At 31.1% G+C, this 15,484-nt stretch overlaps 1 protein-coding gene across 3 annotated transcripts in view; it reads left to right on the forward strand.

Annotated features, from left to right (window-relative positions):
- LOC139505520 (uncharacterized) overlaps positions 1 to 12,785 on the forward strand; it is a 44,448-nt gene extending 31,663 nt beyond the window's left edge. For 2 of the 3 annotated variants that reach the window (XM_071295069.1, XM_071295074.1), the window contains exons 12-19: positions 418 to 577; positions 1,397 to 1,561; positions 1,681 to 1,839; positions 4,135 to 4,219; positions 4,959 to 5,016; positions 5,794 to 5,820; positions 6,933 to 6,953; positions 7,682 to 10,708. In XM_071295069.1, coding sequence (XP_071151170.1) covers positions 418 to 577; positions 1,397 to 1,561; positions 1,681 to 1,839; positions 4,135 to 4,219; positions 4,959 to 5,016; positions 5,794 to 5,820; positions 6,933 to 6,953; positions 7,682 to 9,160 — 2,154 coding nt within the window. In that variant the 3' untranslated portion in view covers positions 9,161 to 10,708. Of the gene's footprint in view, positions 1 to 417; positions 578 to 1,396; positions 1,562 to 1,680; positions 1,840 to 4,134; positions 4,220 to 4,958; positions 5,017 to 5,793; positions 5,821 to 6,932; positions 6,954 to 7,681 lie in introns of all 3 variants that reach the window. The other variant, XM_071295077.1, reaches the window with a different exon arrangement.
- The last annotated feature ends 2,699 nt before the right edge of the window (positions 12,786 to 15,484 follow it).

The following is a 15,484-nucleotide window of genomic DNA, read 5'->3' on the forward strand; positions in this document are numbered from 1 at the left end:
TTTTTGACACTAATTTAATTTCCCCATTTCCATTCCCAATTTTATAAACCTTGCTATCATATACCAAATACCTTTAATATCAACATCTTACAAAACAAAAATACAATGAAGGAAGAAAGAAGTGGAAACAAAAAGAAAAATAATCTCTATTAGAACAATTTTTAAAGGACTTGATAGAACTAAGAGCTAATTATTATGAATGATAATTTTATGTTTTCAAAAAGTAACATGGTTAACAAACAGTTAGTGACCTTCTGCTGATGTTTTTTCTATGGTTGGGTTGTTGTCTCTTCGATACATTCCCCATTTCCATTCTCAATTTTTGTTAATATACCCCACTACCTACTATAAATGTACAGTATTACAAAGAGCTTGATATATATTGCTGACATGAATTATTTTCTTACTTTTTTTCAGAGTAATTTGAATTTTATAAATGTATCTGGTGATATGACGAATATCTCCATCACCACAGATAGGGGAGATAATTGGATTTTTGCTGTGTCCTTTCTCTACATCGATGGATATAATACAGAAATGGTTTTCTCCAAGTGTCATTTTCCTAAATTTACAGGAGGTATGTAATTTATAATTTGAGCTGCATCAGATAAAAATTGACCTTTTGCAAGTGCAAATATATATGTACATGTTTAGTATTTTGTATTTACATGGTGTCATAGATCAAATTTATTCGTTCACTTGTGTTAGTTTGTCTTTTGATTGAATTAAGCCATTTCAATTGCTTTTTTATTGTGTGTCTTTCTATGTTGTGATGTTACACTATTGTTTCAGATTAGGGTGAAGGTTATTAACTATTAAAACGTTTAAACCAGCTGCATTTTTTGGACCTGTTGTAAGTCAGGAATCTGATGTTCAGTAGTTGTCCTTTGTGGTTCATAAGTATTTTTCGATGCTTATTTATATATACATTAGACAATTGGTTTTCCAGTTTGAATTGTCATAAACATATTAATTTGGGGTCCCATATATATTGCTGTTTGGTGTGACCCAAGGCTTAATGTGGAAGACTGTACTTTGAACTATAATGATTTACCTTTACAAACTGTGACTTGGATGGGAGAGTTGTCTCATTAGCACTCATACTACATCTTCTTTTTTATATATAAAGTCCAGATTTCTTAATATACTACAAAAGTTTTTTGCCAAGTTTCTTTAATTTTTATCTATTTATTCATCAGATTGTCATTTAAATAAATGTATTTTCAAATCATTTCCTAAAAAAAAATCACCATTGTGAAGGTTTATTGTCAAATTAACAAGATAGATCCACATAAAAACTTTAAGTTAATTTAAGTTAATTTTTACTTTTACAAATATGCAATAAACATAAGTATCAGGATGCATAAATATAAGTTGTTGGTATTTTTATTAACAGGTCCTTTAGGCATCTCCGACATCAGTGTTATACCTGAAAGTAAGACAGAACTAGTTGTAAAACCTGGCGATTATTGTAATATAAATAAGTATCCCAGCAGACCATTGATGTATACTGTGTACTACAGAAAGTCAGAAGATAATATAAAGTCATGTGATCATCAAAGTAAGTATCATTTTAACAAAATAAGGTTAGAAATACTGTAAATTAAAATTAATTTATTGTTTGATACACATACACAAATCTGCATAGAATTGGAATTCATTTTGATTTTTCTTTTACAGCGTTCTTACAAAAAAGAGTTGAGGCCAATATTAAAACAGGGGGAATAACTTTGGAAAATTTAAAACCATCCACCAATTATGTTGTGTGCTTGGGTGTGACAAGTAATGGTGGTGATGAAGAAATCAGTGACCCACAGATGGCCTTGACGTTATCTACAGGTAAAGAATAATATAATGGTGAATGCATCTAGTATTGATGTTTTGCAAGGATTTTTTTGTCATTTTATAAGTGTAAAGTTGGTCAGAAACTGAAAAAATTATGACAACTTAGTTTGTATGATGATGTCCGAGATATAAAAAAGAACATGTGGTATGATTGCAAATGAGACAACTCTTATCTTAGCTGACTAGTTAAAAGAAATTAACAACTATTGGCTTTCATCAATGAGAAAAGTCCATACAGCATATATTCAGCTTTAATTTGTCTCTGACAAATGTAAAACAATTCATATAGGAGAAAACTTATAACATGTATAGAAATTAAGATAAAAGAACACTTTATTTTTATTAAGTACAAACACATCTTATTGATAAGTAAATATTCCTGTTTAAGATTAGAGAACAAAAGGGACATGTAGTTTTCACTGTAGAAAGTGTCATTTTCCAAATTATTAGTACTAATATTAATAGGAGGATAAACCATTATAATATGTAATTATAAGGCAGCAATTTTGTGGGAATGCATAACATGAACTGTTCCAAAGTTTATGAAAACAGATGGAAGAGTTTAATTAAAAGTAAGAGTGAAATTGCATGCATAAATTTCTTTGAATCATCATAACTTTGTCATTTCTAAGTCATTTTTCTTCGCAGTAAGACCATATACTATCAAATTCTGTGTCCAATGTTTTGTACAAAAAACACATTTACAAAGATTTGTTTCGATAGCTTCATATGTATTTCAATGACCCAGTAACTGATTAGAATCACATGACATTAGTTATTCTCATAACATACATAAATAAGGCCGTTAGTTTTCTCATTTGAATTGTTTTAATTGTCATTTTGGGGCCTTTTATAGCTGACTATGCGGTATGGGCTTTGCTCTTTGTTGAAGGCCTTACGGTGACCTATAGTCGTTGATTTCTGTGTCATTTTGGCCTCTTGTGGAGAGTTGTCTCATTCGCAATCATACCACATCTTCTTTTTTTTATGTATAAAGGCTGTTCACAGAATCAGAGGGCTGGTAAACGTGTAGGTTTCTTAATATTTTTGAAGTGCTGTCCTTGGGATGATAACATTATATCAAGCAAGGTGTGCTCTCATACAACCTACTTGATCAAGTTCTGTCTTAATTTGAGTCTGGAAAAAATTTAAATAAATTTAATAGAGGCTATTTCTTTAACCTTACACAAAAGACAACCACTTACAAGTAAGGTAGAATACAAATGTATTTTAAAAGTTCCGAAAAACTCAAATAAATTCACAAAGGAGGGTAACTCAGATAATTTAATCTTATAATTTATTGTAAATGTTTATACTGTAGCAAGACGGAGTGTCTAATACATTTTTAAATCTTCTTCTTTTGATCGTTCGACTTTACACCTGAATACCAGTCTCCTCAACAATTAACTGGGAATCTTCTGTAAGGCATCCATTGGTCTATAGGACTTTACACCTGAATACCAGTCTCCTCAACAATTAACTGGCGATCTTCTGTAAGGCATCCATTGGTCTATAGGACTTTACACCTGAACACCAGTCCCCTCAACAATTAACTGGCGATCTTCTGTAAGGCATCCATTGGTCTATAGGACTTTACACCTGAACACCAGTCCCCTCAACAATTAACTGGCGATCTTCTGTAAGGCATCCATTGGTCTATAGGACTTTACACCTGAACACCAGTCCCCTCAACAATTAACTGGCGATCTTCTGTAAGGCATCCATTGGTCTATAGGACTTTACACCTGAATACCAGTCTCCTCAACATTTAACTGGCGATCTTCTGTAAGGCATCCATTGGTCTATAGAGCTTCTCTTTAAGTGGTGTTTCTGAGTGCCATATCTTATCTCTCAATGCCTGATGGATCTTGCATGACTGTAGGAGGTGTGCTGTATCCTTTTCTCCACAAGGACACATTGGAGATAGAAATAACTCTAATAGCTTTGTGTAGATGTTGGTTGAGTCTGTTGTATCCTGTTCTCAGTCTAAAGAATTTAAGATGGTGGTTTGTTAAGATCTTGTTAGCTTATGTCATTTTACATTTAGTATTGTACTGTTCAACTGTGTGTGCATGTGTTTGTGTGTCTGTTTGTCTTTTTCTGAGATTTAATGATTGATCCCTTGGTATGTACCATTGTTTACAATTTAGAATTTAACACCATTGTAATCTTAATTTGGGCATTTTATTGTTTCGTGTTTTTTTTTTTTATATTTCTTCAATTTTATTTTATTCAAATTTGTGCTTTAAAGATATTGAATAATTGTAATAAATTTCACTTTTTTTTCAGATACACCTTTACCTGTTGGAACAAAGGTTTTAATAATTGTATTTTGTTCAATAGTATTCATAGTTGGAACTTTTCTTTGTATATGGTAGGTTTACACATATATATTGCTATTTATTTGTTTCATATTTTAGTCTTTGGTTGGATACACATTTAAGTACAAAAACTTCCAATAACTAACCTTGATATTCTATTCTCAATACTGTGGATTCATTATTATTCGTTGGATACCAATTTTTGTAGATTTCGTGGGTACTGGTGAACCACGAATTCAAATGTTCAATGAATAACATATTTCCAATAGGCTTTGCATACAGAGATTGACAAAACCACGAAATCAAATGTCCACGAATATGCAAGTTTAAAGCAATCCACGAAAAATTGATACACACGAAAATAAATGAATCCACAGTATTAGCTTAAAATGAGTGTCCCTTTTTTTTTTTAATTGCCTTGTCGAAATGCCTATTAGCATATTTTATAATATTGCATTCATATGAAGCAAGAGCAGGCAATTCTTGAATCCATTATGCAATTTTAGTTTAAATATATCCGTGATGAATAAATATGTTTATAAAATAATATCACATAAATTCTGAATTGCTTGGAAACTTTAAAATGAAAAGTCCCTAATTAAATGGCAAAATCAAATGATAGAACCTGAGACTACATATATATGTGTTATAGTAGTCTCAGATAGAACACATCAAACAGAAAACAACTGTCATATTCCTGACTTGGTACTGGCATTTTCAAATGTAAACTAAACTATATGCAATTTAAGGACCATTTGTTTTGATGTTTAATCTGTAATCTTCTGATTTTAGGAAAGTCAGGAAAATGTATAATAATATTGACACCAGGATCATTACACCATATATTAAAGTAAGTTATTTTCTTTAAGTCTTAGCCCATGTATATTTTCCTATACTAGTTGATTATTTTTGTCTTATAATCATATCTTCAATCTTCATGGGGAAATTTTTTTTTTTTTTAGATTGTGTATATTGTATAAAGTTCATATGCAAATGTGATTTCAACACTTCATCCTGTGTATAATGCTTAAAGAAAATTACTGTCAAAAGCAGAAAAACAACATTTTAGAATTTATTAAGTTTGACAACCATTCCCTTAAAAAAAAAAAAAAGGCAGAGAAATATTGTTTGCCCAGAATTTATGTCTTATATCAGATTGGTCCTGTTATATATTTTTAAATTGTTGTCTATTTGATTCATTATCCTTTTCCATTCTCAATTCTATTCAATGAAATGTGTTTTTTTCATTTCTGTGATGTCATACAACAAAACTATTATCACAGGATAGTGTTAATTATTTACAAGGTTACATCACAAAGAAAAGAGAATCTGTAGAAAAATAAAATATACCATAAAAAAAGTCCATTATTTACATTCATTTAAAGATAATTAGATAAGGAAATTTGAATTTGGATTCAAATTAAACTGTTTATGTTAACATTTTTGTACATTGACTACAGATCTCAAGCGCTACATTTAATGTAAAATATAGGTGTGTGTGTTTTTACAAAAATGTAATCTAGAGACATTTAATTGGTTCATCCAAAATGTTGAAAGTTTTTTAATTATATGATTATATTATTGTAATATTTGATTGTAATAATGTATGAGATGATATAATTTTCAGCCAAGTCCCCAATACATACCTGTACCGGTAAGAATGATCAGAATGTAGCCAGTTTTTATCTTAAGCTTTATCTAATGGAGATTCATTATTGTTTGTTGGGTACCTAATTTTGTTGATTCAGTTGGTTTTGACAAACTAGTGATTTAATGCTGAGTTCACACGTAATCTAATTCTATTCTCATTAACTAATTCGAGTTAGTTTAATTCGCATTTGAAACGTTTAACATACTAATATCAATTCTAATTCGAATTGGAATGCGCGTCAAATTCGCTTTATTGTCCTAACGACGTTAACTTTTAATTCGGATTAACAAAAACGTATTTCTTATGCGAATTAGTTAATTTGAATTAGACAATTCCAATCAATTCGAATTAAAAAAGAATTTGATTTGAATTCAATTCGAAATTAAAGTTATGTGTGAACGAGGTATAAATATTGAATAAAGAATATTCCTGCATGTTTGTATGCACACTTTACTAAAACTACTAAAACCACCAAATCAATCTAAATCAACAAAATTGGTACCCATGGAAAATAAATGAATTCTCTCTACCATATTCTTTTCTGCTTGACTTGAATTTCTTATATTTGAGCAGTTTTCTGCTTGAGTTGAACTTCTGATATTTAAGGTGTTTTGGTTTTTCATTTTTTCCATTATCTTGTTGTCTGTAGTTTTGCATAGTATTAGTATTTTGTACTATCTGTTTACTATTTAAAGCTTTCACTTATTAAACATCTATAAATTTTACTTCTGCTCTGCTTCATACTAACAGTTTCTATAGAAATAATTTCTCATATGTTGTTCCTACTAAACATGTAAAATATTTTGTTTCTAACTTCTACAGTTCTATGTAGACATATGTGCATGTGTTATGTTATACTTTTATATGTTAAAAAAGAGGACTTTAAAGTTTAAAATATTTTAGATAGGCTAAGTATATGAAGAAGTCAGCTCAAAGAAGTCAGTATTGGTTATCCTACTCTAAGGGGGAAAGGGCCAGTGATTCTATGTTTTGGGGTACCAATATAAAGAGTGTGAAAAAACAAGAACAGTTAAGCTAGACACTGTGAAATATTTTTTTTATAAATTTCAATGTATTAAATATCTTAACCAATTTTTTTAATTTTTTATTTTCAGAGTACTGATATAGAAAATCCGGTAAGATTCAAATCATTTCATGTTTATATTGTCATTAGTATAACTACTTGTTAGTCCTATGACATCCCTAAGGACACAATCCTCGTCAGAAGACTGTGCTGGTCACAAATGTGTCAAGTAAGAATATTAAAAAAAAGTTATCCAATGTCAAACTGAAGAATGATTACAAGCTTATACATCTTGAATTCTAATAAACACATACATTTTAGAATTCTTTAAATTTAAACAAATCACAGTAAAACATCTGAGGGAGGTTATTTAGAGTATGGAGAATGTGTCTTCAGAGAAAGACTTCTTGATTTTAAAACCATGTACTTTTACAAAATGACAAATTTGATAGTATATGATAAGCTATTTCCCTTATTCATCTTACAGTGACTTTTGAATTTGTACATGGTTAAAACAATCAGAAAATATAGTGTTAATTGTATTCTGTCCATATGCCTTTAATATACACTTGGTCAATGCCCACGTGAAAGTAAAATCACAAAAATACTGAACTCCGAGGAAAATTCAAAATGGAAAGTCCCTATTCAAATGGCAAAATCAAATGATAAAACACATCAAATGAATGGACAACAACTGTAATATTCTTGACTTTGTACAGACATTTTCAAGTGAGAAAGTGCTGCACTTGAATTATATGAATTTATGAATTTTATTATTATCTTTAGTATTATTTATAATTAATTAGCATTAGAAAATATTAAAAATTATTTTAATTGCAGAAGGAAAAAACTGGAGGATCATCGTCTGATAGTGGTGTGTCCGTGTCCCTACAGGATGGAGAGTTCTCAAATCAGACAGGTATTTCTTCTCACAATCTACAAATATCTGATTCTAACTTTTCCAAGGATATTCCAGCCAATGACACGTTGGAAAGTAGACCAAACAACATGGAACTAACTGAAAGTCAAAGTGAGGACAACGTTGAGGAAAGGGACAGAACAGTAAGTAACGCAACAGATGGATATACAGGAACCTTTAAATCGTCAACAACTTCAAAGTCAGGTACCAGTAATCATACCAGTACAACTAATAGTAGCCGTATCAGCAGACCAAAGCAAAAGAGGTTGTCTGTTGTGGACCGTTTCGAATCAGAAATAAGGGAAGAAACTTCCAATAATTCAAGTATACCTGTACCCTTAATGGAAAAAAATAGTGCAGATGAAATAAAGAACAAAACCGAATTCGTTAAAGATTGGATAAGAAAAAGTACTGAAGATTTACATGATTCACATGATATTCAGTTACAAACCTTTACGCCAGAGACAAATCAAGGTCAAGTTGAAAGTTATGTAGAAGTTGCTGCTGATGGATCTTTAAAGTCAGATAGTGTCAATCAAAGTTCAAACCATAGCAACAGTAACCATATCAACAACATCTGTAGTAACAGCACTAGCAGTGGTTACACTGCTATATCAGATATCATTAATCAAAATAGTAGTAACTATAGTGACAGAAGCAATAGTATAGGGAAATCAGACAGCTGTAAGTCAGAGAATGGAAATTCTAAAGTACAATGCTCAATTCAGATGAAGGAAAATCGACCTTTGTCATATGTGCAATCAGACAATTTAAGCACAAACTCCACAAGTGTGAATTCGGAAAATAAGGACTCCAATCAAGTTGGTGAAAATTCTCTCTCTTCATATGTGCAATCAGATATTTTAAGTACTTTTTCAGTAAATAGTAATGAAGGTTCAAATACAAGTACTCCTGCAGTAAAGATAAATACTTCATCCTTGAATTCCACATCAGAAAAATGTAATGAAGGTTCATTCACAAGTAGCCCTGCCATTAACATTGACATTTCATCTTTGAATTCCCCATTAGAAAACAATAAAAGTTCAAATACAAATACTCATACAATAAACATTGACAATTCATCTTTGGAAAAGAGTAAGCAGAAGAACATATTTCAGAACAAACTATTTAACCAAGATAAAGTTGAAAAATTTGCTGCCACCGATTCCCAATATCTCCCACATATCCAGATATTGACAATAAAAGAGCCCAAAAATTTCTCAGACAATAAGGATTTGCCGCAGGATGAAAATTCTGGTGATATTTCAAGTAGTGTTTCTGATTATTTAAAGGCAGGACAATGTGACACAAACTCAGGATCAGAACAGTGCGACTCAAACTCAGGGTCAGAACAGATCAGTAGTTACACACACCTTGATTCTGTTGGAGAAAATTTGTAGTATTGTGTTTTTGTCATTTGTAAGATATATGAAAGGGAGATAATACATATTTTGTAATGATGATTATCTCCCTTATTTTATTTTTATTTAATCTCAAATAGATGCAGTATTTGCTAGATGGTGCTTCTTAGATGTACATTTTTTATACACCTGTTATAATTATAATTATGTATTATGGTATACCGTGAATTTTTATAAATATTATATTTAAGTTTCTAAGTAATGGGGTTGGGTTTTTTTTCATTAAAAATGGGGGATTTTCCAGTTTTCAGACAAAACTTTTAAAAGTTTTACAAATATACAAGAAACTTTTGAGAATTGTTCATATCTATTGACATGAGCTCCCATCCTTTTTTTATAAATATTATATTTAAATTTCTGAGTATTGGGTTATTTTTTTTTTCATAAAATGGGTGATTTTCCAGTTTTCGGACAATAACTCAAAACAGTTGTACAAATTTACAAGAAACTTTTTTAAATCATTTATATCTATTGACATGAGCTCCCTTTTGATTTTTATAAATTTTAGATTTTAGGTTTTTGAGTTATGGGGGTCTTATTCATTAAAAAATTAGGGAATTTCAAGTTTTTAGACCATGACTCAAAATATACTCTCACCCGTTTTCATGATAATTTGGTGAATTGTTTATATCTATTGACGAAGCTCCCTTTCAAATTTGATTAGTTATTGAACTCTATGAAGTAGCACAACAGATGTAACATGCACTCATGACACAGCTGTTTATTTTATATTGTGTTGTTAGTCTGCTATTACACTGACATATTATACCAAATATGTATTTTCAGTTTCATATTTTTGACTTAAGCACATATATTTTCTTCTCAGTACTTATTATAGAATTGGAGAATTTTATGTTGATGCAATAATAGCAAGCTTTGCACAAAATATAAAATAGAAGTACAACTAAATATTAATACTAAGCTAACTTTGAATGTTTGTGCCCTGCTCTGTAACTATCAGTGTAATGTGAATGTGCAGACTTTCTTTATCTGTTAAAGTACATTAGTAGAACACTCTGATTCACACTTCACATATTAGATAGAATAAGCTAGTATCACTGAACTAGTATATTTGAAAGACAGGATTTTTATAGAAACAAGACAAGACAGGATAGCAGATGTTTATTATTTTCTATTCAATTACCTCACAACTTTAATAAACTTAGGACAATTAATGGCTTGATATAGTGTGAAAAGCTGCCTTTTTTTCATTCTTCAGTTTTTGGACTACTGACTGATATAGTTTTTTATTCATCATTTCAACATTTTGTTATCCATTCTTGTACCAAATAGATTTGTATAAGTTTTTGTATATTTATAGGTTGTCCATAGTTTTCTTTCAGGAAAGCTCAAAGGGATATTTGGTCAGTTGGTGGTATTTAAGAAACTACACAACAAGCTTATGATTAAATCATTCCACTATTTGCCCAGGAATATCTTCATGATAATACCATAACTGTATAATATCATTTTACAATCAAGTTATACTGTCTTGGAATATGTTTATGAAATAATAATATATTTGCATTGCATCCTTAAGTTATACTACCATATGGATTATTTCAAATGATTAAGTTACATTGAGTGGTATATCTTTACATTATACTACCATATGGAGTATTTCAAATGATTAAGTTACATTGAGTGGTATATCTTTACCAGTTATGGTATGGTAATGATTAAGTTACATTGAGTGGTATATCTTTACCAGTTATGGTATGGTAATGATTAAGTTACATTGAGTGGTATATCTTTACCAGTTATGGTATAGTAATGATTAAGTTACATTGAGTGGTATATCTTTACCAGTTATGGTATGGTAATGATTAAGTTACATTGAGTGGTATATCTTTACCAGTTATGGTATGGTGATGATTAAGTTACATTGAGTGGTATATCTTTACCAGTTATGGTATGGTAATGATTAAGTTACATTGAGTGGTATATCTTTACCAGTTATGGTATGGTAATGGTACAGCTTAAGTTTTCAGTCTTTTATACAGATTTTCCTTTTTATATGGATAATATTGAACTTTAAAATAGTTTAAGATGTTAAAAATGTTTAGTTCCAAAGTAAACTTGAGAAATTCTTACACTTTTGAAGTAAAATTAAATATGCTGACTTTTAGTCTGATTTAGCACACAACTTGATTGTATGTTTTCTATTGCCCATCATATGAATTGATGTGGTGTTTATATTAGTTAGGAATCAACCCAACAAAGAAAGACAACCCTATCTATGTATGTTGTTCAGTGTTGAGGTCAATATTCTAATACATGTCTTGTTGTTTGTTGTCTTTTTTTTAATTGTCCCTTATTGATTTACTGTTTTATTTACCAAGCTGAATGTACAGCGCCTTAGAGTAATTTTTATTTTTTATATAGGGTGCTCTATAAATTTTCATTATTATTATTATTACAAATTCTCAGGTCAACACAGCTTTGTTTCCACTACTTTATTGTTTTTAATGTTGTATATCTTTTCTATAAAGTAAGGATCCACCTATATGTTAACAGCTAGCATGACTTTTTTTCAAAATATTTTCATATATTTCAATAATAATGTTTATCAGTTCTATAATATGGCTGTCAAAAGGTTTAGAGAACCAAATATACAAAACATGACCAGGATCACAATATTCAAGCTTGAAGCAAACACATTCAAATATGCATATTTATATTTTACACAAACATATCAATAATTCTACTTTTATACTGTATAACCATTTACCTCCATGTATGACCAGCAGTCCATTACTGGAACAACTTCAAGTATGCAACATGATGTCAGGGCAGTCCTCATTTGTATTCTAATACTGTGCGAGACCCTAATTGGTAGCCAAGCTCATTAACACACCCTCAAGGGCAGCCAAGCTCGTCAACACACCATCAAGGGTATAGTCAAGCTCGTTAACATACCCTCAAGGGTAGACAAGCTCGTTAACACACCCTCAAGGGTAGTCAAGCTCGTCAACACACCCTCAATAGTAGCCAAGCTCGTCAACACACCCTCAAGGATTAGTCAAGCTCGTTAACACACCTTCAAGGGTAGTCAAGCTCGTCAACACACCCTCAAGGGTACTCAAGTTCGTTCACACATCGTAGTAGTTGTTATCTGTAGGATATCTTGCTTTAAAATTTTGCAATTACTTTTCTTTGTTTTAAATTGAATGATTTTAGATTCAATCCATGGTTTCAAATATATAATTGTTGTAGCAGTACAGATATTTTTTTATTCTGAGATACAACTTAAGCTCTAACTAAACTGTTGAAACTTTTGACAGTTCGATCTCCATATCTTATTAAGTGGAGCTTAGCACTTCTCCCAATAACTTCAGTGCAATATTTGTATCATAAAGAGACCCTGAAAACTTCACCCGGTAATGAACTACGTATGTAACTCCATGCATTGTCAATTGTAAAAATTGCAAATAATAAAGCATTATACTTTTATTCAATAAATATTTTTCTATAACAAGTTTACAGTTGTAAATAAATGTTAGAAATTTGGTGGGCTATTGTATGGTGGCATTCTTAAAATTGTATGTGAAACGAATTCCTATACAGACTTCTTATAAAATCAATAAATGTGTTTGTAGTTAGATGTTTTTGTGTTCTGTTAAATTGTTCCTTTTAAAATTGTTACACGATGATGACTGCTGTACCCATATTTTGACTATTTTACCTATTGTGTCTGTTTAGTTAACGCATCATTGTAAATATTACGGAATTTGACGAGACTGTCATAAAAGTGAGAGGGTTAGCGCTATAAAACCAGGTTTAATCCACCATTTTCTACATTTGCAAATGCCAGTACCAAGTCAGAAATATGACGGTTCTTGTCCATTCGTTTTTGATGTGTTTTGTTATTTGATTTTGCCATGTGGTTGTGGACTTTCCGAGTTGATTTGCCTCTGAGTTCAGTATTTTTGTGATTTTACTTTATACTTGCGCAGAAACTGGTCCAACAGAGTTATAAGTATGAATGATTAAAAAATGACATTCCTTAAATTTAATGGACAACATAACACATTGGTTGATCTATACGAAGTGTCTGTGTCAAAACTAACTATAACTGCCATTTTGACCACGTCTTAGATTTTGGTTTAACATCTATGTCGTATGTCTACTAATGACGATCGTGACCTATTCCCGAATATGCCTGTCTTACCAAGTGTGAATTTGCATTGCTTTACGACGTGTCTCGATAATTTATATGTCCAGCATTCACGTATTTATTTGCTGTTTCTGTTGTTGTTTCGATTGAATAAAGCAGGTTCGCTTACCCTTCCGGAGCACCTGAGATCACCCATAGTTTTTGTTGGGGTTTGTGTTGTTTATTCTTTAATTTTCTATGTTGTGTAATGTGTACTATTGTTTGTCTTTTTCATTTTTAGCCATGGCGTTGTCAGTTTGTTTTAGATTTATGAGTTTGACTGTCCCTTTGGTATCTTTTGTCCCTCTTGTATTATGTCTTATCGATTGAAGTCCAAATAATTATAAATTAGCCTTTCAATATCCTCATTGTTATGGACATTGTTTGACTGGTCTAGTGAAAATAATTGTTCTGCGGATTGCATGTTGTGTCGACTATTATGATATTTGTTTAAGCGTTTCTCATTGATGAGTGTTCTTGCTTGTGTTTATGCTGCATTTCTGTTATATAGCGTTGACATTTTAACAATATTTGTAAACATTGCATAAAAGCGGGAGGTTTGGCTTGCCACAAAACCAGGTTCAATCCACCATTTTCTTTTTAAAATGCGTTGTACCAAGTCGGGAATATGGCAGTTGTTATCAAATAGTTCGTTCCTTTTTATGATGGTGTTTGGTTTTGTTGCACTTCAGTGTTCCTTTGTTTTTTGGTTTTGTTGCACTTCAGTGTTCCTTTGTTTTCCTCTTTTTGTTCCCTCTTTTTGTTCCCTTGGTTTGAGTTTGTAACCTGGACTTGTTTTCTGTCAATCGATCTATGACTTTTGAACAGCGGTACACTACTATTGTCTTTTTTTTATGAATGTTTAGGAACACTGGATAGATGCCTTCTGTTTCGAAGGATACCAGCAACCCAGTAGGGAAAACGGTACTATTTATTCTGCCATAGGCGACAATACTAACAATTCCTAAATTTACCACTTTTTATAATAAAAACCTGGATAAAACAGTTATGTGTGGTGTTAGTACTTTATTATTATATTTTAAAAATTGAAGCCAAATAGTATCATGACCAATTTCCAACGGAGCTTGTCCCACCGTCATTTTGCACCAAATTTATGAAACTTTGGAAACCTTTTCGAATAAATCTCTAAAAGATATTTCAGTATGTTTAAAAATTTATATTGTAAATATACACACTGCAGTTATTCATAGATAATTAAAAAAAAAGATACTGTACCCTTACATCCAATCACAGTACTCCTAATTTGACTTCATTCACCTGCCTTGGGTACAAAGAAAGCCAACCTAATGCTAGGAAAATGTAATAGTACCGTTTTCCCAGTAGTATTCATTAATTATGTGTTGCAATGAGAACAATAATGTAATTTTCCGGTTAATGCTGGAATATTATTACTTTCCGCGTCTGTCATATCAAGTATATACAATCTACAATTAACTTACACTTTACATCATACAAAGATACGCAGAGATAAATACAATATAATCTGATAGAATCTACAGACTACAAAAGCATGAAATATCAAATTTGCTTTTTTCGAGAATGCAAACCGTCACATCTAAATGTAACAAAATTCTTATCATCTTAATCGCAGATAAAAAAGTAAAATCACAAAAAAACAGACCTCCGAGGAAAATTCAAAACAGAATTTTCCTAATCAAATGTCAAAATCAAATGATAAAACACATCAAACGAATGGACATCAACTGTCATATTCCTGGCTTGGTGCAAATTTGAACAAAAGTATACATGGATGAATTATAACTAATGGCTTTGACAGTTGTAAATGTTTAATCTACCATATGCTGCCATTACCTGTTACTTTGCCCCTCCTATGATATAAGTGACACACTGTTGTACGAAAATTCCATACCAGGTTTATGTTTTAGTTATTGTAGGGGAGGTGACATCAACTTAGTTCATATGAATTACAGATTTGCGCCCCAATTTCATTGTTCATCAAACTTATAAACGTGAAAGTCGAAAAATCAGTACATTCTCAGAAGATTGTTTTTGTTAAAGGATTAAGTCACATCTTGAAACCTGTAATACTCTATTAGGATGTGATGTTTTGCCACATAAAAAGAGGAATTGGATCAAATCATTGGTACATGGTCACATGTTCTTAA

The sequence above is a fragment of the Mytilus edulis genome, chromosome 1, assembly GCF_963676685.1.
Source record: "Mytilus edulis chromosome 1, xbMytEdul2.2, whole genome shotgun sequence".
NCBI classification, from domain to species: Eukaryota; Metazoa; Mollusca; class Bivalvia; order Mytilida; family Mytilidae; genus Mytilus; species Mytilus edulis.